Source organism: Leptodactylus fuscus, chromosome 11 (genome assembly GCF_031893055.1).
Source record: "Leptodactylus fuscus isolate aLepFus1 chromosome 11, aLepFus1.hap2, whole genome shotgun sequence".
Lineage (NCBI taxonomy): Eukaryota > Metazoa > Chordata > Amphibia > Anura > Leptodactylidae > Leptodactylus > Leptodactylus fuscus.
In genome coordinates this window covers 4,913,671-4,939,324 of record NC_134275.1, presented here as the reverse complement: position 1 = coordinate 4,939,324, position 25,654 = coordinate 4,913,671, and the positions used below count along the sequence as shown (strand labels likewise).

Genomic DNA, 25,654 nt, shown 5'->3' with positions numbered 1-25,654 from the left:
CCCATCACACATTGTCTGTTTTATAACTTTGCATTGTGTCAATTAAATTGATCTATTAATGTTTCTATTTTGTTAAACAGTCCCACTTTGCAACATTTTACCATGCCCGCCTAAAACTTTTGCACAATAATACAAAAAAATTACTTGCCAATTTTTGACCAATCTCTAACAGCCCATGTGTACTGAGCTTGTTGCAAATATTTTTTTTGTATGGACACGTCTCCTCTTGGGTTCCAGGCCCCTTTTTATGACATATACTTGTCCCAAACGGGGGGTAAATTTAAGGGTACTATGGGCCCCCCAAGCTGTCAGGAAAGTGCACCCATTAATACACCCAGAAGATCCCTGTGACAGAATAATGTCCCCATAGTATTTCCACTACGCAGTGTATTGTCCTATAGTGGCCTGCGAGTAGTATAATGTCACAGAGTGGCCCCGGCACAACACAACAGCCCGGAGTGGCCTCTATGCTAAAAAAAAAAAAAAATGCAACCCCCCCCTCACATACATAGGGAATAATTAAATTGCTTCTCCTTGGGAGTTTTCCAGACATTTTGGTTCTAATAGACCCCAAATTTTTAGGGTTTGCCACTTGCAAACTACCATTATACTCCGGGGTCTCACAAGTCAGCGTATGACCCACATGACTTGTGATTGGGTCTCAGCAATCCCGGATGTCATTCAGGTGGCTTCAAGAGGCCCAAAGAGGAGGTGAGTAACACTGTTTATTGTGTCTATTCGCCTCTCCTGGGCCTCCGCATAGAATATTCTAGGGTCTGCAGAGAGTATAGCAATAGGAGTTCCAGTTCAGATGTTTGGTCCAAATGAACCCGCCAGGAGATTTTCAACTAATACCTCCTGTAGACTCCGGTGCTGATACAGTTCATGACAAGGTTGAATTATAATGGTGACGAATGGGCAATTTGCTGCTGGGCCCACTTGCAGCTTCAGGCAACCACACATTTCACCCTTATTATAATCTGCCCCTGGTCATGTCCCTGTTGTGTGATGGCAGATGACAGTCCCCCTATCACTTACTATGATCCTCCCGCACATTTTGGGAGCGTACCTGTATGTTGTTACCTCTGAGGATTCCATCTGTATTTGCAGAGTAAATATAGTGAACGTGCCGTACTAGTTATATAGTGGAAGCCGTGTCGCAGTTTTGCACTAGTACTTGCAGCTATTTCCAGGGTGTCTGTTTTCTCTATGGACTCATAAAGGAAGTAAGTCATTACACTAAGGTCCTCTCCATGTGACCTCTCTGCCGTGCAGACATGTTATTCCTTTCTCTTCCTCCCTGTCCCTGTATTCTGCTTTGCATGTATCCTGAATGTGAGCCCGAGCGTACAGCAGCCAGCTAGTCAGACCTGTTCTGGGAGCAGAGGTCACGGCTAAGAAAACCTTGTTACTGTTAGTGACTTTTGGCAAAACCCCACAGGAAGACGGAAGGGATCCGATTATTAGATACAGAAGGGAGGGACGTGGACATTGTCCAGATCACAGGTTAGAGACTGGCAACTCCTGAGCAGACTCACCTTTACATGCAGGGGAATGCTGTAAGTATGTATATACCTATGTGCTATATGTAATACCTGTGTATGTATGTATGTATTCTGTACTGATATGTAATAACCTATAGCTAATAGACGTTCTATGCAATCAGTTATTATCTATTTAGTCATCTCTATGTATATGGCACTGACGTATTCCCAGCAGGGCTCAGTAATAGATTCACATTCGTTCTTTTCCCCGTTGAGCTCACAATATGTTTCTCGTATCTCAAGCTCCTATAGAAACCCTATAGCCCATGTAATACAAAGCATCTTATTGGCCAGCAGACAAAACTCAAGCAAATGTCGCCCTTGTCCAATTCCAGACCACCATGATGTCCTAGTGGGAATTCACTTACAGAGCCTACAATAGATGAGGTTTCTTTGGCTGAGACTTATATGTCATCATGTATAGCGGTCGTCTGTCTCGGCCATTTGACTACTTGCCGGGATTCTTCAGTCTCATGCCGCCCGTCCATTGCCTATAGTAATGGCTGACAATGTATGGCTAGCTTTGGTATATAATAACCAATCCTTGCATGCCTCTAATACTGTGAACAGCGTTGTTCTAGAACAGAGAAACCATCGCACCCCACTAATCTGTTGTTTCAAAGGGCAACACCGCATCCCCTTCAGTGTAGATCTGGAACAGCTCCACCTTCTTAGTAATGGCCGTGACTTTTACTACAATCTACTACAGCTTTGTCCCATGAAACAAATAGGACTGAGCTGTAATACTAGAGACAGCTGCTAGTAAAAGTGCAGGGCTCTGCTACACGGAACAGTGTAAACAAGTAAGAGGATGCGGCACTTGCCAAAACGCTGCGGCCCGTTTAAAGGGGTATTCCACAAAAAAATATCCTTTATCCATAGGATAGAGAATAAATTGCTGACCGGTCCTGAGAATGAGGGTGTTTTACCCCTATTGGGAATGTAACCGCAAAGGCGTACCCCCCTCCTCTGTTTGTGCTGTCCTTCAGCACTAAATATAGTGGGGGGTGCGCCTGTAGTAAAACACCCCTCGTTCTTAGGTTTGTGGGGTCTCAGCGATCAAACTCCAACTCATCAACTATTTATCTTTTCTTGGGGGGGGGCATAACCCCTATAAATAGCTGCACCAACACCAGGAAACGCCCTTTAACGTCCGCAACGTTGTTGGATGGGGCTGAGTCACCTTGTTTTTTTCTCAGGGCTTGCATTGCAGTAACACAAGCGTGCTTTACCTCTGCAAAAGAAATGCAAACATTAAACGGAACCCTGGCAATGTGCAAAAAAGCTGGTTCTGTACAGGTTTGGCGAGAAGCCGGTTCCCAGCACAGATCCTTCATAGGCAGTCGCTCGTTGATGATAATTTGGATGATTTAGATAGAATGACTTACTTGAATGTGATACTGTCAATAAAGAGTTAAAACAGTTGTTCCTGCTTTCATATACTTTGTCACATGCCAACAGATAAAGGAAGCAGCTTGCAACATCTTAAAGAAGAAGTGATACGACTGGTTCCTTCAGTACGTTGGTAGATGTCTTGTGAATCGGAGGCAGAGGACAACCCGAAAATACTTGTTACCGATGTGACTCTTGAGTCCTGTGCTGGAAAATGGATCCCAACATAGATTGGCAGGATACGAGCAAAAAGGTATGGGAGAAGAAGAAGTCTCTGGAGAACATGGTGAAGAAGCCAAACGGCAGCACAGAGGAAGACGTGGAGAACAGATCTTCCTTTATACGAGATGCAAGAAGCATGAAGAGGATGGAAAGTATGAGCAGGACTCCGTCACCTGCCACCATAAGCAAAAGGAAAAGAGGAATGAGAGGAAGTCTATGGAGCACAACCGGGTCGCTGCCGTTTGGTGGAGCATGGATCTCTGCAGCTAGTTTTGATGCCATTGATGCTCAGGATCAGCAGCTGCAAGAATCGGGTACCAGTGATTTGGTGCTTGACCCGGTGGAGCATGCATGGATGTTAATGGTTGCAGAAGGCAACTTCGAGGATCTCCAGGACTCCCTGCAGCAGGATCCCAGCTTGCTCTACAAAAAAGACTTTGTGACTGGTTACTCTGTGATCCATTGGATTGCCAAACATGGCCACCACGAGGACTTAATAAAGCTTATGGATTTTGCAAGCGCCACTTGCTACTTTTTAGATGTCAACACTCGTGCTAGCGGTGGTTTAACCCCACTCCATATTGCGGCATTACAGGGGCACGCCATGGTCATCAAAGTTCTGGTTGGGGCATACAATGCTGACATCCATATTCGTGACCATAACGGACGAAAAGCTTGGCAATACCTAAAGCTCAAGACTGACAGGAACCTTTTGGTACTCCTAGGCGCTCCTGAAGAAGAGGAGGCTGGTGCAACGGCTGGCATGAACAACAATAACAACAGTCATGCAGCGACTCTACAGAGAATGGTACGACAGGGCTACGACGAAGTGGATGCTCTACCTAAAGTAGCCTTGTCAGTAGCGCCCTTCAGGAACTTTATAAGGAATGCTTATAGTTTTCTTAAGAACTGGTAAACCTAGACGGAGTTGTATCTTATGTCAACCATCAAGATGAATGCACGGGAATTGCACTAGTTTATTTTTGGTAATGGAAACGGGACGTTGTTTATGCTGCAGATGAAATGTGGTCCTGCACAACCCTTTCATATTACAGAGAACACTCCAAAGCACTTTGGCTAATAGATGAGAATCTCAAGTCATGAATCCTCCATCATGTGATCCATATGTCCTAATAGGTTGGAAAGTTGCCTTGATATCGCAGTTATGAGTCTTGCACACGTATACAGATACATAGTAGCCATGACTGCTGCCCGGGGCTGGGGCGGGTTACACATTGGACAACGATGAGATTTATTATTATGTATTTTTAGCACAGCATTAGTCCATGGTGCTTTACCGTATATGTAGGGTTGTAGCCAAAATAACAAAGTGGCAGTCGCCACTCTAACGTCGGGCTTACTCACATAAACCATTTTAGGTTTTGCTCTTTGAATAGTAAAACAATGCAAACCTACAGCCATGACCAAAGATAGCCTAGCTGTAGGATTCAGGATATCCTGTGACATGGGCTCATGTGGGCCTGCAAAAAGAATCCACTGTCATGGTGTAATGGTGATAGTCTAAGAATAGTACAATAGTCTGAACACGGCTCTGCGGGTGGAGCCCCCTATAGGGTCACCTTTTAATATTGTCATGTTCAAATTGTAAGATTGTTACAATTGTTAGACTGAACGTTTCTTTTTTTTGGTAACCTGAAATAAAATTTTCTGACAAGCAATCAATGTCTTCTAAAGATTACCGCAGTAACATGGTGTCAGGCAATGAGAATCTGAATGTATGTGCAGCTTATTTATACCGCTGCCTTTATAGCGTGCATGATATGGGGTTATGGTTTGGAAGTGTTATAGGGATATACAGTGTCATGGATAGGAGTATACAGAGGTATTTTCCTCTAAAGTAGAATATCTCTGTATACACCAGGGGTAATGTATTAAGGTCGGTATATCGCACGGTTCTCTGCACCAGGACCGTGCGATGAACTCTATGCCATAGGTATAAATCATGAGTATTCTGCTGTGACTTATATTACATCTGTGGGGTCGAGGCCTCCACAACCTGCTCTAAATTTTTACAAGAGCTGAAAAAAGGACAAAGTGGCTTTTTTTTTTTTGGCATAAACAGCTAGGCCCCAAATCTGCACCAGAAAATGCTGCACCCTGGTAAATGTCTCCTCACTGAGCTGAAAGGTTCCAATACAGAAGTACAAGGGAAATGTTCTGTAGTAACTATAGTATATGGAGACGGATCTGTACTAAGGAGCCGTACAGACTATGGTACCCTGTTTCCCCAAAAATAAGACAGTCTCTTATAATTAATTATCAAACGAAATATATGACTTTTCTTATTTTCGGGGGATGTCTTATGCAGCGGCTGGAGCGGGGAACAATCAGCAGTCATGCTGATGCTTCCTTAGCGGAGCGCCGGCATGACTGCTGGTTGTATGTGATCCAGAAGGTGAAGGGGGGGGGGGGGGGGGGGTCTTATTTTCAGGGAAACAGGGTATATACAGAGCATTCTATACTAGGCAGCCATATAGACTACTGTATACACAGAACCTTCTGCACTAAGTAGCCAGACTACAGTATGTGCAGAAACTAAGTAGCCAAACTGACTACTGTATATGAAGAGGGTTCTATACTAAGTGCCCACACAGACTAAGGGCTCGTTCACATCTGCGCCCGGTCTCCGTACTTCAGGTTTCCGTTTCCTGCCTAAAACAGAGGCAGGAGACGGAAGCCTGCAGGAGTCTCTCTCACCCATTCATTTGAATGGGTGAGAAAGATGTCCGGCCGTGAGCGGCGGTGAGCGTTTTATGCTCTCCGCCGCAAAACCGGGTTTTATAATCCGGACACAGAGTCGGACATGCAGTACTCTGTGTCCGGATAAAAAATCCAGTTTTGCGGCGGAGAGCATAAAACGCTCACCGCCGCTCACGGCCGGACCCGGTCTGTGCTTTCCGTCTTCTGGCATGCAGAAGATGGAAACCATAGAACGGAGACATGAACGCAGGTGTGAACCCAGCGTAAGGTATGTCCAGAACATTCTCTACTAAGGAGTCAGACAGGCAATAGAAGAAATATGAAGTTCGTTGCCCGTTTCTTCTTCTGCCATGAGCCTGTGACGTCTCCGCTGGAGTCTGTATTGTGTACGGCCGCGCCTCCTCCATCATACTTCTTGGGTGTTGTCACATCCTGGAAATGCTGAGGTTTCCTTATTTAACATAAACCACTAAATGTGCAAACGCTAAGATATAAAGACTTAAAGATGACGCATCGCCTTGTTATAAGGAGCAGGACCCTCCTGTATTTGTAAGGCAAGTGTCTGGGAAAAGAAGGTGCCGTGTCTGGATATGTAAGAAGGGGTCAGTGAGCGCCAAGGCCTCGTCATACTTTGGACCGATGTAGTCCATCAGTATGTAAGAAGGGGTTTCTCCCCACAAGAAGCCGGGGTGCAGTCATACCGAAAATATTCCACATTGGAATTGCAGACAATCGGCAGCAGTTACATTGTTTCTATTCATGCAATACAGCAGTGGTATTGGAGAGTGACTGTCCGCTCCATGTCTAGCTATAGCAAGTAATAGGAGCCCCGTCCACTGTATAGCTTATACCACCGGGCCACTAGCAGCTTGGGACACCCAGAGGCTGCCACAATAGCTGATCTGTGCGGGGTCTCGGGGTCAGACCTCACAGATCAGATACTGATGACCCGTCCAGTGCAAAGCTCATCCATGTGAAACATGCATTAGGGGCCCCGAACACCCCCTTTAAGGCTCTTTATTGGCATAACAGGGTGAGCCTGGATCTGAGCTGAGACATAACCTGAGATTTCTAACCAATCTTGCCGTTTTCTTCAAGTCATTTGGACAGAAGTTTTATTTTACCAATTGTTTGGCTACAAACTTTGAACTTGAGATATTTTCAGAAACCTTGTGTCTCACGTCTTCCCCACTTCTCTCCACTGTCCCACATTTTAATCCGCTGTGTAATGGAAAGTTTGTTAAACAAAGCATTGCGGTTTCTGGCATGTTCCACTGCCAGTGACTTCCGTATTGTTGGGGCCAGTACATAGACTGACAATAGGACGGCTGCTCTTATACTTGTAGTCCCCTGGATTTCCCAATTCTGACTGATACAGATGTAGCAGAGCCGGGTTTACCAATTACACAGGGGCTGTAGGATTTCTGCACCAGAGGACCTGGCCATAGACTTCGTGAGATCCATTGTGCGGATTTATTTCCTAAACACTGATGTAAATCTATACATGAATGTACAACTATAGCCGGGATCCTTGTTCTCGCCTCCCACGTTCCTTCCTTGCACACAGACATTTTGCTTTTTACAGGATGAATTATTTTTGTGGTAATTTGGGTGAAATAAAGCGTTTCCTGTTCCCTTGCATTTGCAGAACGCTTGCACCGCCATGAATGGTATTTTATTGTGCCAATTATTGATCCCAGATACAGATTTATTTTATATCGTTCTGTGCCACTCATTGATCACATTCATGGCTTTTGGTTCAGGTTTATTGCAACCATTGTAAAAAAGAAGCTCATTTTTAAGGCCGTGTTCCCATGGAGCAATTTGCTGCAGATTTGGGGATGGATTTGGCCCCCGAACCCAGAGCAGAATCCTCCTGGAATCCGCATCCCATTGTTTTCAATGAGAGGCAGAGACTGCAGCAGGATGCAGGGAAAAAAGAAGTGTCTGCAGATTCTGCACCTTGAAAAAATGGGAGGCAGGTTCAGTAGCGAAATTTGCAGCAAATTCCTCCGTATGAGCAGAGCCTTAAATTGATGAACATTTGTTGCAATAGCCAATATTTTGGAAAGAATTGCTTAATGTAGCAAAGACAAAGGACAGCCCATCGGCTACAAAATTAAAACTCAATCCACGTGAATAGAGCCATTCACATTACCAGTATTTTTAACAGTCCATTTAGTAGATTCAAGGATTTGGGAAGAGGGTGCCCCATAGAGCTCATCTGCAAAGAGGCTTCAAATGGGGTTTCTTGCTGCAAACAGATTTCTCATACTGATGAGCTACCCAATCAGTATGTGATCTGTGGAGATCTGACCCCCAACCCAGCTGTTGCAGCAGCCTCCAGTTATGTCACGATGCCCAAGTGATCACGGTGGAGCCCAATAGGCAGCCACACTCCCACTGCAATGGCCACAGATAGCACAGGTCACGGCCATTTAGCCATTGAACCGCCCCAGTCAATAGGAACCACGGCATGTAAGGAGTTTGTCAGAGGACGGACACCACAATTCTGAAAATACTCATAGGATACTGCAGGACAGGAGGTGATGTGCTATTGATGTGATCACGCTGATCAATGTCGCCCAGTGAATTGGAGGGATAAATACTTCCCATTCCCCGCCCTGGGCTCACATGACTGACTGGTCCCAGCTTCGGTCTTGCACAGGATAAGCAGACGGACAAGTGCTGATGGTAACTTTTCATTTATTACAGATGCAAATAGCCGATAATGCTACAAAATTATAACTGTATAATAAGATGTTTATCAGGTCTTCACAAGGAACCCACAGGGAGCTTGGTCTGCCATGTGTCGGCTTCTTTACAGGCCGAGCTTGGTCCTTCTCCAGTGTCTTCTCTTGGAGTTGTACCTGTGAGATATAAGACATGTTTTACCACCACGACATCCAATATCTATTCATCTCAGTGACCTCGTATATAAGACACAGTGAGCTGTCGCCGTCAGCGCTGAAGGATTTCCCTCGGATGAAAGAAAAGCCATCAAACAAGCAGACGTCTTTAGTATCTGCAGGATAATGACAGCACGTCTACTGCAAAGAAGCGCTGTAATTGCAACCTGCATTGGGATACCCCCCCCTTAGGTCATGTGACCAGAAATAGAACCGGTTCATGGGCTCCTTCAGCTTTTATATTTCTTCAAGGCTACCTGTGTTATAGGGGCTGGGAGGGGGAGGTAACCCAGGAGCAGAACCAACCCAAAACTCAAATAAGAATCCATTAATTTTTTTTTTTTTTTTAGAAATGAGGGTAAGATTTTGTGGTAAAATGCACCAGACTACGGACGTGGAGTCAGTTTATATTTGTGGGAAGTGTTTGCCATTTTGGATATAATTGACCCCCCCCCCTTTCCACATTGTAGCAGCATTGGCCATCATGGCTGCGTGTCCACAGTCTAAACCTACAGACTGTGCACTTTGGGAAATTCTTATGTGAGATCCTAGAAGCCTTTCTGTCTCCAATCTCACGTGCACCTCACTAGTGCAACTCTGTTTCGTCTCTGTATACACAACGTCCTCAATATTCCATACAGGAGTTATTTTAACAAATCATTAGCACAGGCGTTTCCCTATGGAATATCCTCAAGACACGACCTGTTGTCATTCCTAAACACATGTCCGACGCAGGTAAATGAAATGCTGTTAGTGTGTCAGCGATCTCCAATATACCAGAGTCAGTAAGCCAGTGCACCAATTGTCCCACATACAGAGCCCAGCATTGTGCACCCACCAGCAGAGACGTATTCTACCGCCTGCTCCACATCTGTGTACGGGTTTCCATTCGGGGAGTTCGCTTGGGGATCCCCTAACGGAAACCTAATCTGCATAAAAAAGCAGTAAACCCGCAGACCCCATAAACTATAACGGGGTCCGTGTGGTTTCTGCATGAAGAATGCAGGAGAGAAATGCGCTGCTTGCAGGACTTCTCTCCACATGAAAAACGGAACGGACTGACTCGAACCTCAGAGGACAAGGCTATTGAAAGCTATTCCTAGAGATGACGGGGCCCATATACATAGATATATACCAGACCCCATATACATAAATATATACCAGACCCCATCAGCCTAGTATACAGGCAGCAATGTAAACGCCGGGTGAGGAAAGCTTGGCACATACCTGATCTTATTGCCAGTCTTCATTCTGATCCACTGTGGGATTGGCCTGTTCTGTTTCTGCTTCTTGGCAAGAAACCTCTTAATTCTGAAGGTCTTGTGGGACGACTGAGCGGAAAAAGATAAAATACACATTAGCAATCTGACAGCGTGTAAAGTGCGTGTACTAGAGCAGGTATTAGCACCGGGGACAGGAGCATGCAACATGGCTCATTCATTCCTCCATAGGGAAAACAATATATGCCATAATATTCCTCATCTAAGCCCGGGTGTATTTATGGGGTGCAAATAGACAGAACTGGGCGCTGCTCCCAATAACTATACAGCAGCAAGTCACATGAGATAATAGGAGAGTCAGTTGTATTTTCCTGGACCGCCACAACATCTATTACTGTCTGGTATAAAGACTCTGCTGAAGCCGAGACCAGCTGGGCAACTCTACAGCGACCTGAAATGTAAGATTACTTGGTGGCCATTGAGATGAATGACTGGCAACTTAGTATCAGGATTTCCCTAACAGAGACTGATACCCGTCTTCATGAGACAACTATCTTAGGGCGGGTTCACATCTGCGCCCAGTCTCTGCTTTGTGGGTTTCCATCATCTGCCCAAGAAACTGGACAGAAACCCGGCGGTCAGTGTTCAAATGAATGAATGGGTTTGCAAAGTGACCGCCTGTGAGCGTCTTCTGGTCTCTGCGGCGAAACTGTTTATTTTTTTTAACCCGACACAAAGTCAGACATGCAGGAGTTTGTGTCTGGTTAAAAAAAACCAGGTTTCGGTGCAGAGACCAGAAGACGCTCATGGGTGGACACTTTGCAAACCCATTCATTCGTTTGAAAACTGACCGCCGGGTTTCCTTCTCCTACAACAATTCCATCATGGCCCCTACAATCCTGGACTGCTTCACCTACACATAACACTCTCCATGCAGCAAACCCTACAGGTGGAGCAATGGCTTCCATAGTGTCCCTAAGCAGCCACCCCGGGGGGTCATGGCAGCACAACCAGGTATTCAAATAGGAGGGAGATATAGTATAAGGAAATCCCTAATTCTCATCACATCGCTGTGGGCTCCGCTCCCCATAAGACGTCATGATGTCCATGATCACTGGCTTTGGGGGTCAGAGGTCATTCATGTAAGTAACAACTGATACAGAAAGCCGCATTAGCCGACCCCACATGGCTGGAACACGTTAGGATCTCATCACACATATATATACACCGCAGCCTATATATACTGACACACAGTACACACCGCAGCCTATATATACTGACACACAGTACACACCGCAGCCTATATATACTGACACACAGTACACACCGCAGCCTATATATACTGACACACAGTACACACCGCAGCCTATATATACTGACACACAGTACACACCGCAGCCTATATATACTGACACACAGTACACACCGCAGCCTATATATACTGACACACAGTACACACCGCAGCCTATATATACTGACACACAGTACACACATATATACACCGGACTCTATATATACTGACACACAGTACACACATATATACTGACACACCGTACACACATATATACACCGGACTCTATATATACTGACACACAGTACACACATATATACACCGCAGCCTATATATACTGACACACAGTACACACATATATACACCGGACTCTATATATACTGACACACAGTACACACCGGACTCTATATATACTGACACACAGTACACACATATATACACCGGACTCTATATATACTGACACACAGTACACACATATATACACCGCAGCCTATATATACTGACACACAGTACACAGATATATACACCGCAGCCTATATATACTGACACACAGTACACACATATATACACCGGACTCTATATATACTGACACACAGTACACACATATATACACCGCAGCCTATATATACTGACACACAGTACACACATATATACACCGGACTCTATATATACTGACACACAGTACACACCGGACTCTATATATACTGACACATATATACACCGGACTCTATATATACTGACACACAGTACACACATATATACACCACAGCCTATATATACTGACACACAGTACACACATATATACACCGCAGCCTATATATACTGACACACAGTACACACATATATACACCGCAGTCTATATATACTGACACACAGTACACACATATATACACCGGACTCTATATATACTGACACACAGTACACACATATATACACCGCAGCCTATATATACTGACACACAGTACACACATATATACACCGCAGCCTATATATACTGACACACAGTACACACATATATACACCGCAGCCTATATATACTGACACACAGTACACACATATATACACCGGACTCTATATATACTGACACACAGTACACACATATATACACCGCAGTCTATATATACTGACACACAGTACACACATATATACACCGCAGCCTATATATACTGACACACAGTACACACATATATACACCGCAGCCTATATATACTGACACACAGTACACACATATATACACCGCAGCCTATATATACTGACACACAGTACACACATATATACACCGCAGTCTATATATACTGACACACAGTACACACATATATACACCGCAGTCTATATATACTGACACACAGTACACACATATATACACCGGACTCTATATATACTGACACACAGTACACACATATATACACCGCAGCCTATATATACTGACACACAGTACACACATATATACACCGCAGCCTATATATACACTGACACACAGTACACACATATATACACCGCAGCCTATATATACTGACACACAGTACACACATATATACACCGCAGCCTATATATACTGACACACAGTACACACATATATACACCGCAGCCTATATATACTGACACACAGTACACACATATATACACCGCAGCCTATATATACTGACACACATATATACACCGCAGTCTATATATACTGACACACAGTACACACCGCAGTCTATATATACTGACACACAGTACACACATATATACACCGGACTCTATATATACTGACACACAGTACACACATATATACACTGGAGTGTATACAGACCAACAGGCACACACAATACACTCATCTATTCCACCTCAGCCATGTTCGTTCCCCCATCAGCCCGTCCTCTCCATTGTACTAATCCATTCCTAGAGCTGCCAGTGGTATATAGCAGTATTACACACACACGCTGTATACTCAGCCATTACAGCCCAGGCTATTCTCCTCAGCCCCGCACACACTAATAAGCCATTCTGGGTCTTGTAGTCCTCCAGCGCATCATTATCTATGGAGGAGACCGGAGACTGCACAGAAGTATCTGCACCCGCCCTCGGCACAATACACACACCAACCGACTGCTCGGCGATTCCCCCGCTACATAGCACAGCCCCAGCCCCGCCATACCGCGCCGGTGCAGAGGATTGCACCGGATTCACTCACCATCGTATATCGCACAGACCCTGTCACCACAATGGCGGGTGAGAAAGAGGAAGCCGGAAGCGGGAGGGCAGAGGTTACCAGGGCGGAGGAATAGAGAGGGCGGAAGGGGAGGGCGCTACTAACACGCGCAGTACAACGAGCGCCATCTAGCGGCCGGAGGGCAAATTGCAGCATAGGTCTAAGTAATGCGCAGGATTTGTTTTATAGCTTGCACAGGGGTCAGGACAGCCAGGCACGGCACAGGGGTCAGGACAGCCAGGCACGGCACAGGGGTCAGGAGAGCCAGGCACGGCACAGGGGTCAGGAGAGCCAGGCACGGCACAGGGGTCAGGACAGCCAGGCACGGCACAGGGGTCAGGAGAGCCAGGCACGGCACAGGGGTCAGGAGAGCCAGGCACGGCACAGGGGTCAGGACAGCCAGGCACGGCACAGGGGTCAGGAGAGCAAGGCACGGCACAGGGGTCAGGACAGCCAGGCACGGCACAGGGGTCAGGAGAGCCAGGCACGGCACAGGGGTCAGGACAGCCAGGCACGGCACAGGGGTCAGGACAGCCAGGCACGGCACAGGGGTCAGGAGAGCAAGGCACGGCACAGGGGTCAGGACAGCCAGGCACGGCACAGGGGTCAGGAGAGCCAGGCACGGCACAGGGGTCAGGACAGCCAGGCACGGCACAGGGGTCAGGACAGCCAGGCACGGCACAGGGGTCAGGACAGCCAGGCACGGCCCAGGGGTCAGGACAGCCAGGCACGGCACAGGGGTCAGGACAGCCAGGCACAGGCCAGTTTGTGCTCCAGGACCAGACACATTTTCGGTTTATTTTGTATGTGCAGTTTTGAGGGCTGTAACGTTTTTCTCAGTGAACTAATTTTTGCATCCTTTTTCGGGGACACATTGGGATTTATTTTTATGTTGTTTTTATTTTCGAATGTGTTTTAATTTTATTTATATCTGGGGAAATATAAACAAAATAGAAGGAAAACTGTGTCTGGTTTTCACTTTTCTTTTTTATTTAATCACACAAAGTGTCACTGAAAAACTTTATAAAATAGTTTTTCCTCTCCGTTACGGTAATTTTTATTTTGTATGGTGTCGTCGGGGGCAGGGCTATAACTTTTAATAACAGCACTTTATTGGCGTATTATTTTGCTTATTTTTTTATTATTTCATTTAATTTTTTTTAAAAACTTATTAATTTTTTAAATATTTTTTTTTGCAGATGCTGTCCCCATAAGAGACCTTTGGGGACATCTGATCACCTTTTTTTTTTTTGTATTAGAGGCTGATTTCTCCTATACCTGGGGCTGGTACATTTAGCCTCCTGCACGCTGTATACACAGTATACAGAGCTGATCTGGATCCTGTAGGACCCAGCAGCTCTTGCAAGACACTGAGCCCGGTGGATCACGTGACCGCCAGGTCAGAGGGCAGCCCCATCATGGTTGTGCTCATTGAATGCTGTATACACAGCGATCGAGAAGGCAGGGACGGGAATAAACCTTCCCTGCCATCTCTCTGGGAGCTCCGGCTGAAGTTACAGCCGGCTCCCAGTATCAGCAGCTGCACAATCTCCGTGCAGCTGCTGTGTTCTGATTGGATGTACCGACACATCCTGTAAGAACAAGGCAACCACTATCCGGACGTCTATAGTCTATGGGCGGTCCGGAAGTGGTTAAACATGTTTCTGTGCAACTACAAGGCCCAGCAAGGTGTAAAGAACGAAGACTATGGCAGATACAAGAAAAAGAAGCTGATGGAAAAGACTTCATGTAGAAGGGCGATTTATCTGACATGCATCTATCTATGCATAGTGGTGGCGCTTTCTAATGTGTTCGGTCTTCCCATCACAGGGTCCCCAAGAAGACTCCCCTAACGGATTACCACACGCAGATGTGAACTGGGCCTTATTCTGGATTTATTTTGGTTTAAAAAAATAAATAAAATTAAAAAATAAAATATAATAATAATATAAAATTGTTGATTTGGGGAATAACATCTTTATTATATGTTTTATATTATCACGCCGGATGTAAATTAACATGCTACCTTCTTCTTCCTCCTTAGCGCATCGTGAATACAGAAATGATAAGAGCCGCGTTTTTGGATTCAAAATCTCTTTATTTTTCCTAGAAAAAAAATGTTAAGAAATGATGTCGTTTACATTTAAGATAGTTAACTCTGTCTATGATCCAGGCGTGATAAAATAAAGCCGCCACGCTCCTCTGAATAGGTGAATGTCGACTTTTCTCATTGCAGGTAATAAAGATCTGTATGAAAATAATTCAGAAAACCAAAAAAAAATTTCAGCATTATTCTGAGTCTTGTCAGCATTGTACAGCAGCGTCCATTCTTGTCTCCAGAATGTCCAATGTAAGAGGGAAAAAAAAAAAAGCAAAATCTTTATTAACACTTAAAACAGCAAAACTGAAATACAGGGCGAGCTCTATGGAAACAGCCCATGTAATACTAGGCTGGGACATTCAAAAATATTCTTCTGTCATAACCCTCTGCCGATACAGGAATGGAGGACTCGTGTTTCAATAAGGCCACAAGACAAGATATTGTAAACTTGAGATTTCCGCTCTCTCCTCCCACCATTGCCACTACAGTACTATATGCTAAATGATCCACCAGCAGTCTTGATGCTTTGTGAACCTCTTATGGGTTCGGAGCCAAACCCTGCACGATCTCCACCCCATAGACGCCTCTCTGCCTATCCTCCGGACACGTTTCCTGCCTGTTCCTGATTCCTTCTCTGTGAAGGCACTTCGGGATTGCAGAGTTTGTATTCTTTGGTTGTCACAACGGGCAGGACACTCCAAAACTTCCATGGCTTTACTCGCCTTTTCGGGTATCATTGGTCTCACTCTCTTGCTTCTTCTCAGTTGCCTGATCGCTGGACTTGGCTGGGCTCTCATCGCACTGAGTTAACCTGCTCCTACTTCTTGCCCCAGGCTGGTATAACTGCATTGCAGGGCGATCCTTTAAAAAAAAAAAACAACAACAACGCATTAATAAAAATCCTAAATATATATGCTTGTAATGCAAGTTCCTAGCGATGCTTAAAGGGATCCTATCATTGGATTCCTTTTTTTTCTCCCTAACACGTAGGAATAGCCTTAAGAAAGACTATTCTTCTCCTACCTTTAGATGTCTTCTCCGCGCCACCGTGCCGTAGAAATCCGGGTTTTTGTCGTTATGCAAAGGAGTTCTTTCGCAGTACTGGACGCGTCCCCAATGCTGCGAGAGAACTCTCCAGTGCCGTCTCCATCTTCTTCTGGAACGCCCTCTCCCTGTGTCTTCTTCCGTCCTGGGTTTCAATGTTCTAGGCCTCGGGCAGAGCAGACTGCCACAAGAAAATGGCCACTTACATAGTAAGCTGTGAAAGTGGCCATTTTCTTGTGTCCGCTTACACAGTAAACTGGTGTAAGCAGCCATTTTCTTGTGGCCCAGACATGCGCAGTTGGCTCTGCCCAAGGCCTAGAAGATTGAAACCCAGGACGGAGGAAGACACAGGAAGAGGACGCTCCAGGTGAAGATAGAGGCATCGCTGCAGAGTTCTCTCATAGCATTGGAGACCCCCCAGTGCTGTTTCAGCGCTGAGAACTGCCCCCAGTGCTGCGAGACAAATCATTTGCATACCAAAGAAAACTGGATTTCTAAAGAACGGCAGCGCAGAGAAGGTAGGAGAAGAATAGCCTTTCTTAAAGCTATTCCTATGTGTTAGGGAGATCCAATGATAAGATCCCTTTAAGACTGCTTACTTCTTATTAGCCTATAGTATTCATACGACAATGTGTAACTTTGCTAAAAGTCAGGAAGAGGATTCCCACCTTGTTCCTTATTCGATCTCTTTTGATCATATCTTCCTTCTTTTCGTCTCGGGATGGACGCTCAGCTTTATCAGGAGTCGAAGATTCACTAACCTCATGCTTCCTCACTCTCTCCCTTACTACTTCCCTTTCCTTCCTGAAGTCCTCGTCTCGTCTTCGGAAGCATCGGTCTTTCTCGTATCGATCCCTCTGCTTACGTCTTTCCTCGTCATGATAACGGTGTTTCTCCTTTTCCCTTGCGCGGCGTTCTAAGTCGTAATCTTTATCTCTATAATCCTTGTCTCTATAATCCTTCACGTAGTCATCGTCACAGCTGCAAATAAGCAAACAGAACTTCACATAAGAGGCAATGTCAGTGCAGAAATGTCAGTTTGGAAATTAAATTAACAGCTCAAATGGAGAAACTTGTCAGACGGGATATTCCAGCCAGACGCACTGGCGACAAAGGGCACATGTCTGACTGTCACTTCAATCCTAGCTACGGTTTAAAATAATAAAACCTATGGAGCAGATTTCTATCCCCTGCCCAGGAAATAAGGCGGCCATAACGGAAAGACGCTAAGAAAATTTGCTATGAAGATCCCCAATAAATCAGGATCCGCTGACAAAAGACAAGTAAAGGACAACTTACCGTTTCATTTTTTCCTCCCCAGTTTCTCCATCTGATCTCTTGGTCGATGGGATGCGTTCTTCTCTCACCGTGTCTTTTTCCAGTTTTCTGGGTTTAAACTTCTTTTCTGGCTCTCGTTCGTCATCTTTCTCAGGCTTTCTAAGAAGCTACGGAGACAAGAAAAGTTGTACTTCAGTACATGTCTGTAGTAAATCCTGTATTTAGTGCAATCCCAATGTTTGTTATCTGTATGGTCATCCTTCATAGCAGATTAACTGTGCCTTTAAAGGGATCCTATCATTGGATACCCTTTTTTTCTCCCTACACGTAGGAATAGCCTTAAAGAGGACCTTTCATGGTTTGGGCACAGGCAGTTCTATATACTGCTGAATTCAGCGCACTATTGGCTTTCCCGATCTGTGCCCCGGGTAAAGAGCTATCGGCACCGGTACCATAGCTCTTCATCGTCAGAAGGGCGTTCCTGACAGTCAGTCAGGAACATCCTTTTGCACAGCAGCGCCTATCGCGCTGCACAGTGTGATCGGGGAGGAACATCCCCTCCCCCTGCTCACAGTGCTCGTCCATAGACCAGTATTATCAGTAAGGGAGGGGGTGTTCCTCCCCGCTCACACTGTACAGCGCGATAGAAACTGCTGTGGAGAAGGACGTACCTGACTGACTGTCAGGAACGCCCTTCTGACGATGAAGAGCTACAGTACCGGGACCGATAGCTCTTTACCCGGGGCACAGATCGGGCAAGCCAACAGTGCGCTGAATTCAGCAGTATATAGAACTGCCTGTGCCCCGGACCATGAAAGGTCCTCTTTAAGAAAGACTATTCTTCTCCTACCTTTAGATGTCTTCTCCGTGATACCGTTCAGTAGAAATCTGGGTTTACACATTAAGCTGGTGTAGGCAGCCATTTTCTGCCCGAGGCCTAGAAGATTGAAACCCAGGATGGAAGAAGACACAGGAAGAGGCCAGAAGAAGATGGAGGCATCGATGGAGAGTTCTCTCGCAGCATTAGGGACCGCCCCCAGTTCTGCGAGAGAACTCATTTGTATACAGACAAAAACCGGGATTTTTACCGAACGGCGGTGCGGAGAAGACATCTAAAGGTAGGAGAAGAATAGCCTTTCTTAAGGCTATTCCTATGTGTTAGTCAGAAAAAAAGGGGTATCCAATGATAGGATCCCTTTAAAGACTGTTCACATATTCACATGTGTGATTCCGGTACCTTAATCTTAGGCTCATCCTTTCCTCTCTCATTTTCTTTCTCTGGCGTTCTTTCATATTTCTTCAGTTTTTCCGCTTCTTTCCTTTTTCTTCTCTCATCCTCTTTCCACTTCCTTCTTTCTTCTTCACGCAGTCTTTTACGCTCAAGTTCTCTCCGCCTTCTCTCTTCACGCTTTTCATCTCTTATTCTCTGGAAAACCGTGCAAGCGTTATAGACAGACATTCTAACAACATGCAGCATTACGTGGTCCATTTGGAAGACAACGGGTCACTAGCCAAACACATATCCCATGCAGCTGGTAGGCCTTACTATCCTCTCTGAGCAACCTAGCAGCCATGTCTTAAGGCTGTGGCCCCACATTGCGGAAATGCTGCATTTCTAGTTGCAAATTTTGATCCAAAGTCAAGAGTGTATTCAACAAGGAAAACGTCTAAGAGTCTCCTTTATATTTTCCATTCCTTTACAATTTATGCCTGACTTTGGCTCAAAAAACTGCAGCAAAAATCGCTGGATTTCTGCAATGTGTTGTTTCAGGATCCCCCCCCCCATCTGCAATATTTTAATAAAGCCAAACCCATATAAACCAACTCACATTAAACAGCAGTACATAGCTGTCTGTCCCTGCCCCCTTATATATTACTAAGAAAAGGTAAAGGATTAAAGCTCAACCAAGACAATCACAAACATGATAAAATTCACGGCCCTCAAAAGCAAGATGTCATTCTTACCTGTCTATTTTTTAAGAAGCTTAACAATGGCGTTGTCTTCTTAGCTATAAAACAAAGGGTAACAGAGTCTAATGTTATCCTGTGTGACAGTCTGCAATCTGTATTATGTGTGTAAGGTTACCACTGTTATGCTTGGGTCACATCTGTGTTGGTATTCTGTCCAGGGGAGTCCGCATGTGGACCCCCCCCCCCCCCCGCCAACGGAATACCAAATGCAATTGCAAGCGCCGTGCAGTAAAAGCACAAGGACCCCATAGACTATAATGGGGTACGTGTGCTGACCGCACGAACCATGCAGACAGGAAAGTAGAATGTGAAGTACCTTACTATCCGCATGTTCCCTGCAGAGATCTGGCGGCAAGCACACGGACCCCATTATAGTCTATGGGTCCATGTGCTTTCTCTGGCACACCACTTGCAGTTGTGTCCAGTATTCTGTTCGGGGGGGGGGGGGGGGGAATACAAATGCTGATGTGAACGAGGCTTTACTTGCTTCCATGAACAAACAAGTGTTTTTTCAGGTCTATAAAACTGATGCTTAGGATAGCCATCGATATCAGAGGTCATTCACTAAGAGCCTGCACCAATCCAGACCAACAGGGGGACTCAGGTGAGCGCCGCTTAATGTCAGGAAATATTTTCATGCATGTTAAACATTGTTTAATTACCAATTTACATTTTGAGCAAAACTTCATGCAGGCGCTTGTGTACATAGCGCAGATTTACAGGTGACCATAAGCAGTTTTTTTTGGGTTTTTTCAATGTAGATTGTGAGCCCCATACAGGAATATATGATACAGGGATCACAATGTACATTTTTCCCTATCAGTATGTCTTTGTAGAATGGGAGGAAATCCACGCAAACCAGGTTTACAGCAGATGTTGTTCCTGGCCGGATTCGAACCCAGGACTCCAGCGCTGCAAGGCTACAGTGCTAACCACTGAGCCACCGTGTTGCCCCTGCAATAAGCAGTTCTTGTCCGCTGCTACAATTTGGCTCTCACAGATCTCACAGCATTGCAACGTATACATGATCAGGTTGGAATCAGTCTGGCTTCTGTACTATAAAGGTGATCGTTCTTAATGTTGTAATGTAACCCCTGAACAAGGCGCAGGAATCCCTGGTCAGACAACAGTGACAGTCTATACTTTGCTTTACCTATCATTTCTTTGTTTCTCGCCTCGATTTCTTCCAGCAAAGTCTCTGGAGTAGAAGTAAGCTTCTCCTCATCCAGACTGTAAGAATCCAAAAACTTCCTGTATTCTGGATCTAAAAGAGAGAATAGAACGGATCAGCTACACCGCATCCTATTTTACAGGTACCAGAGCCTGAAAGCTGAAAACCAATAAATAGCAAAATGGTGTTGAGTTGTTCTTGAGTTTCTGCCATCGCTGTGTTGGCGTCGCGGAAGGTCACTGTGCGACATTGCTGACAATCATTAGAGGCGACCATGTGATCTTCAGGTCATGTGACAAAGTTGCTGTAGCTCTAGATTGCCATGTTACTTGCACAATTTCACACAACTAATTAAAATACTCAATTTCCATATTAAAAATTGAGAATTTTTGATGACAGCCCTTACAAATGTGCGCTATAGTAGGAAACATAATCACGACTTTATAGTATCAGGCTTTTACCATCATCAATGGTCCCAGTCTTGGAATCCTTCTTCTTGCTTTTCTTCTTTGCCACTTTTTGAAACGGGGCAAATTCCACAATGGCGGGATATTCCTGACCTGTGACAAGAACCAGAAAAGGAGTCTGTAAGTAGGAGTGCCACGTTCATTCACTTTAGTGCGCTCCATCACACTGGCATCGGCATATACAACGTGCTCGAATAGATCTGCAACATAATAGTTCTCTGCTAGGATACAATTATTACTAGAGATGAGCGAACACTGTTCGGATCAGCCGTTCCGAACAGCACGCTCCCATAGAAATGAATGGAAGCACCTGGCACAGCGACCGGCCGCCGGCAAAGTGTACGTGCCAGGTGCTTCCATTCATTTCTATGGGAGCGTGCTGTTCAGAACGGCTGATCCCAACAGTATTCGCTCATCTCTAATTCTTACCAAAATGATTGGTTTCATGCCTAAAGGGAATCTGTCTCTTTTGACACCTCCAAAAACAGCTGTAATGCCGGGACAGGTAAAAACCTGCCAATTCCAAATATGTAACTTTATTTCAGAGCCCAATGGCATTCTCCAGCAGACAATTCACTAAATATCCAAGAACTGAAGCCCTTAGGAGTCCTCTCAGTTATATTGCAAAGCTTATAAGTTCTGGTACAATACAGTGCATGGAGCATTTGAGGGGCGACTATGGAGGAATACCAAACCTTTTCATAATCGGCATCTTTGCAGCCATTGCAATAGTTTATCAGGTTCTCTATAAAGCAGGGGTAGGGAACGCTCTCCGGGTGTTGCAAAACTACAACTCCCAGCATGCATACCTGCTCTGCTGTTCTTGGAACTCCCATGGAAGTGACTGGAGCATGCTGGGAGTTGTAGTTTCACAGCAGCTGGAGAGCCGAGGTTCCCTATCCCTGTTATAAAGGCAACATTTGTTGTGGTCCCTTGTCAAGAGAGAAAGTACATGGGCAGCAACAAACTGATTTACACACTAGTAGATATACTGCAATATACGTCACAGTAGTTTACTAGTGAGGAAACCCCTTGTAGCAATATACAGAACAAGGTTTACCATCACTGTACTAAAAGCCACAAGCAAAACTACAACATACCTTTATGATCAATGAACACATAGCCATCAAAGCGGTCTCGGAATAACACAATGTCGTCTGGACTCTTGAAATTGATATATGCCCTTGAGAACATATGAGGAAATAAGCTGTGGGACAAATGCAAGGAGACATATTAGCATTAGACAATACTATAGGCAATGGATGATGTACAGAGGGACAGAAAGGACCGAACCTTTACCTGGTGTCATTTGCAAAAAACTCAAAATAATCGTGTTCTGGGAGAGGTTGAAGATGCTCTTCCAGCTGTTCTTTGGTAAGACTTGGAGGCAAACGACGGATCACAACCTAATAAAACAAGAGTTACTTGTTACATAAGACTTCTATTGGGGACAAGGAGCGGCAGCACTAGTACATGGGGTTCATTCAGAGGTTTTCTCAGCACAGCAGTCCTCCTGACCCCGGGCAGTTTAATGTGGTGATGAGAGTGGATAGAAGCAACACCATGCAAAGAAAAATCCTAAAGATACGATATGCACCTATCCATGTCTATATTAGTGATCATAATAATGTGACCACATCTATCCTCACCCCTAACATGCACCAGCATCTATGATCAGCAGGGTGTTATAATCCTGCAACCTAATGACGACTGCGAGCCCTGGAGAACCAGTGAGTAAGAAGAACCCACAAGCCAATAGATAGTGCTGTGTGGGGTTCTTTAATAGGAACAGAAGTGCTGCATTCATTTCTATGGGGCAACGCCATCGCAGCAAAGAAAAGTCTCCCATTCAGACCCACCAGCGCTTCATTCACATGTCAGATTCAGGGGGACTTTTGCTCCCCTTTTCTTCTGAATTCTGGGTGCACCAGCAGACACCGCCCCGACACTTATTCTGTGGATAGGCTGATTGGCTGTAGAGGTCACCTGACCACAAATGACATATCACTGCGGACTGGGAACAGCAGAGAATTCAGAGAGTTCAGATTTAATAGATGTTATTGTTTGTGTAATGAAATGTTAAAATTTTCCGATATATTTTCTGTATCAATTCCTCTCTGTTTCCTAGATCTCTGCTTGCTGTCATTCATTCGGTTTACCTCCAGTGGATAAAAATCAGTGCGTGGTCTCCTGATGGACGCGCCGGGGTCACGTGACGGACACACAGGTGCATGGCTGGTAACCTCCATGCAAAAGGTCATGTGATGGACGCGCCAGGGTCACGTGACGGACACACAGGTGCACAGCTGGTAACCTCCATGCCAATGGTCATGTGACGGACACACAGGTGCACAGCTGGTAACCTCCATGCCAATGGTCACGTGATGGATGCGCCGGGGCCACATGATGGACACACAGGTTCACAGCTGGTAACCTCCATGTGAATGGTCATGTGATGGACACGCCAGGGTCACGTGACGGACACACAGGTGCACGGCTGGTAACCTCCATGCCAATGGTCACGTGATGGATGCGCCGGGGCCACATGATGGACACACAGGTTCACAGCTGGTAACCTCCATGTGAATGGTCACGTGATGGACGCGCCAGGGTCACGTGACGGACACACAAGTGCACGGCTGGTAACCTCCATGCGAATGGTCATGTGATGGACGCGCCAGGGTCATGTGACGGACACACAGGTGCACGGCTGGTAACCTCCATGAGAATGGTCACGTGATGGACGCGCCGGGGTCACGTGACGGACACACAGGTGCATGGCTGGTAACCTCCATGCAAAAGGTCATGTGATGGACGCGCCAGGGTCACGTGACGGACACACAGGTGCACAGCTGGTAACCTCCATGCCAATGGTCATGTGACGGACACACAGGTGCACAGCTGGTAACCTCCATGCCAATGGTCACGTGATGGATGCGCCGGGGCCACATGATGGACACACAGGTTCACAGCTGGTAACCTCCATGTGAATGGTCATGTGATGGACACGCCAGGGTCACGTGACGGACACACAGGTGCACGGCTGGTAACCTCCATGCCAATGGTCACGTGATGGATGCGCCGGGGCCACATGATGGACACACAGGTTCACAGCTGGTAACCTCCATGTGAATGGTCACGTGATGGACGCGCCAGGGTCACGTGACGGACACACAAGTGCACGGCTGGTAACCTCCATGCGAATGGTCATGTGATGGACGCGCCAGGGTCATGTGACGGACACACAGGTGCACGGCTGGTAACCTCCATGAGAATGGTCACGTGATGGACGCGCCAGGGTCACGTGACGGACACACAGGTGCACGGCTTGTAACAGAGTCTGAATACAGAGCTGTGACAGTAACAAGCCATACACCTGCGTGTCCATCACATGACCATGGACTGATTTAATCCCCTAGAACAATGAATGGCAGCGAGCAGAGATCTAGTGAGGAATTGATACGGAAACTATATTGGAAACTGCAGAAATTCTCATTGCACAAACAATAATGTTTAGAATCCAGTCCAGTCCACACCACTACTTTCCATGTATGATCTTGTTTTTATGGAGAACCCCTTTAAATGTTGAGGAACCCTGAGGGAGACGTCACAAACCATGACGTTAACCCTTTCTCTGCTGCACATGGTGACCAATCACAGCACAGCTTTCATTTCCCATATACCATTACATGGGCGGTGATTGCTTGCTCTGGGTGACCACTACAGTCAGTGTGATAGAGGTGGTGTCCCCCCCCCCAGGGCTCCCATGTGTGTGGGGGCAGGGCAGGCCTCCTCTCCTCACCTTGCTCAGGACTTCCTTCTTCTCCTTCACCTTTTCGGGTTTGTCCCCATCCTCCGCCCCGCCCTGCTCCCCTTTCTTCTCCTTGGGTTTGGTGTTTTCCTTGTCTTCCTTCATGGCTTTCCTCAGGGAGGCGGATACCAGCGCTTGACGGCCAAAACTAACTGACTCCAGCGCTTCACTTCTCCTCAGCAATCCCCTGCCCCGCTCCGTGATAGGACCAACGTGACGTCACGTGACTGCCAGCGGCACAAAACAGCCGCCATCTTGGGTGGGGCATCACCTGACAACGACTAACACATACCGCAGGTTTTCTTTGTACGAGAAGCG

The 25,654-nt window shown here is 45.9% G+C and overlaps 3 protein-coding genes and 1 non-coding gene across 4 annotated transcripts; 1 reads left to right on the top strand and 3 right to left on the bottom strand.

The window, feature by feature from the left end:
- The first annotated feature begins 1,464 nt into the window (after positions 1–1,464).
- SOWAHD (sosondowah ankyrin repeat domain family member D) lies at positions 1,465–4,656 on the top strand. Its single transcript, XM_075261067.1, has 2 exons — positions 1,465–1,559; positions 3,006–4,656. Exon 2 carries the CDS (start codon positions 3,151–3,153, stop codon positions 4,072–4,074), a length of 924 nt encoding a protein of 307 aa, XP_075117168.1. The 5' UTR covers positions 1,465–1,559; positions 3,006–3,150; the 3' UTR covers positions 4,075–4,656.
- A 3,912-nt stretch (positions 4,657–8,568) lies between these two features.
- RPL39 (ribosomal protein L39) lies at positions 8,569–13,554 on the bottom strand. The gene is made up of 3 exons (XM_075260350.1): positions 13,476–13,554; positions 10,016–10,119; positions 8,569–8,749 (listed from the first exon to the last, which is right to left on the bottom strand). The coding sequence occupies exons 1-3, from the start codon at positions 13,476–13,478 to the stop codon at positions 8,701–8,703; spliced, it is 156 nt and encodes a 51-aa protein (XP_075116451.1). The 5' UTR covers positions 13,479–13,554; the 3' UTR covers positions 8,569–8,700.
- Positions 8,830–8,962, bottom strand: LOC142185784 (small nucleolar RNA SNORA69). The gene has a single exon (XR_012711959.1). It is a non-coding gene; the product is annotated as a small nucleolar RNA SNORA69 (small nucleolar RNA).
- Positions 13,555–15,570: 2,016 nt separating the features above from the next.
- Positions 15,571–25,612, bottom strand: UPF3B (UPF3B regulator of nonsense mediated mRNA decay). Its single transcript, XM_075259443.1, has 10 exons — positions 25,328–25,612; positions 22,825–22,931; positions 22,626–22,732; positions 21,520–21,618; positions 21,041–21,151; positions 19,882–19,925; positions 19,154–19,342; positions 17,938–18,083; positions 17,307–17,619; positions 15,571–16,455 (listed from the first exon to the last, which is right to left on the bottom strand). Exons 1-10 carry the CDS (start codon positions 25,439–25,441, stop codon positions 16,309–16,311), a joined length of 1,377 nt encoding a protein of 458 aa, XP_075115544.1. The 5' UTR covers positions 25,442–25,612; the 3' UTR covers positions 15,571–16,308.
- Between the last annotated feature and the right edge of the window lie 42 nt (positions 25,613–25,654).

Excerpts from the sequence above, each read along its gene's own strand:
- SOWAHD (XM_075261067.1), top strand. The coding sequence starts at position 3,151 with ATGGATCCCAACATAGATTGGCAGGATACGAGCAAAAAGGTATGGGAG.
- RPL39 (XM_075260350.1), bottom strand. Across the intron at positions 8,750-10,015 it reads AAGACTGGCAATAAGATCAG|GTACAACTCCAAGAGAAGAC; the intron begins GTATGTGCCAAG and ends TATATCTCACAG.
- UPF3B (XM_075259443.1), bottom strand. The coding sequence starts at position 25,441 with ATGAAGGAAGACAAGGAAAACACCAAACCCAAGGAGAAGAAAGGGGAG. Across the intron at positions 22,733-22,824 it reads TTTTTTGCAAATGACACCAG|CTTATTTCCTCATATGTTCT; the intron begins GTAAAGGTTCGG and ends TTTGTCCCACAG. Across the intron at positions 19,343-19,881 it reads GCTTCTTAAAAAATAGACAG|AGAATAAGAGATGAAAAGCG; the intron begins GTAAGAATGACA and ends ACGGTTTTCCAG.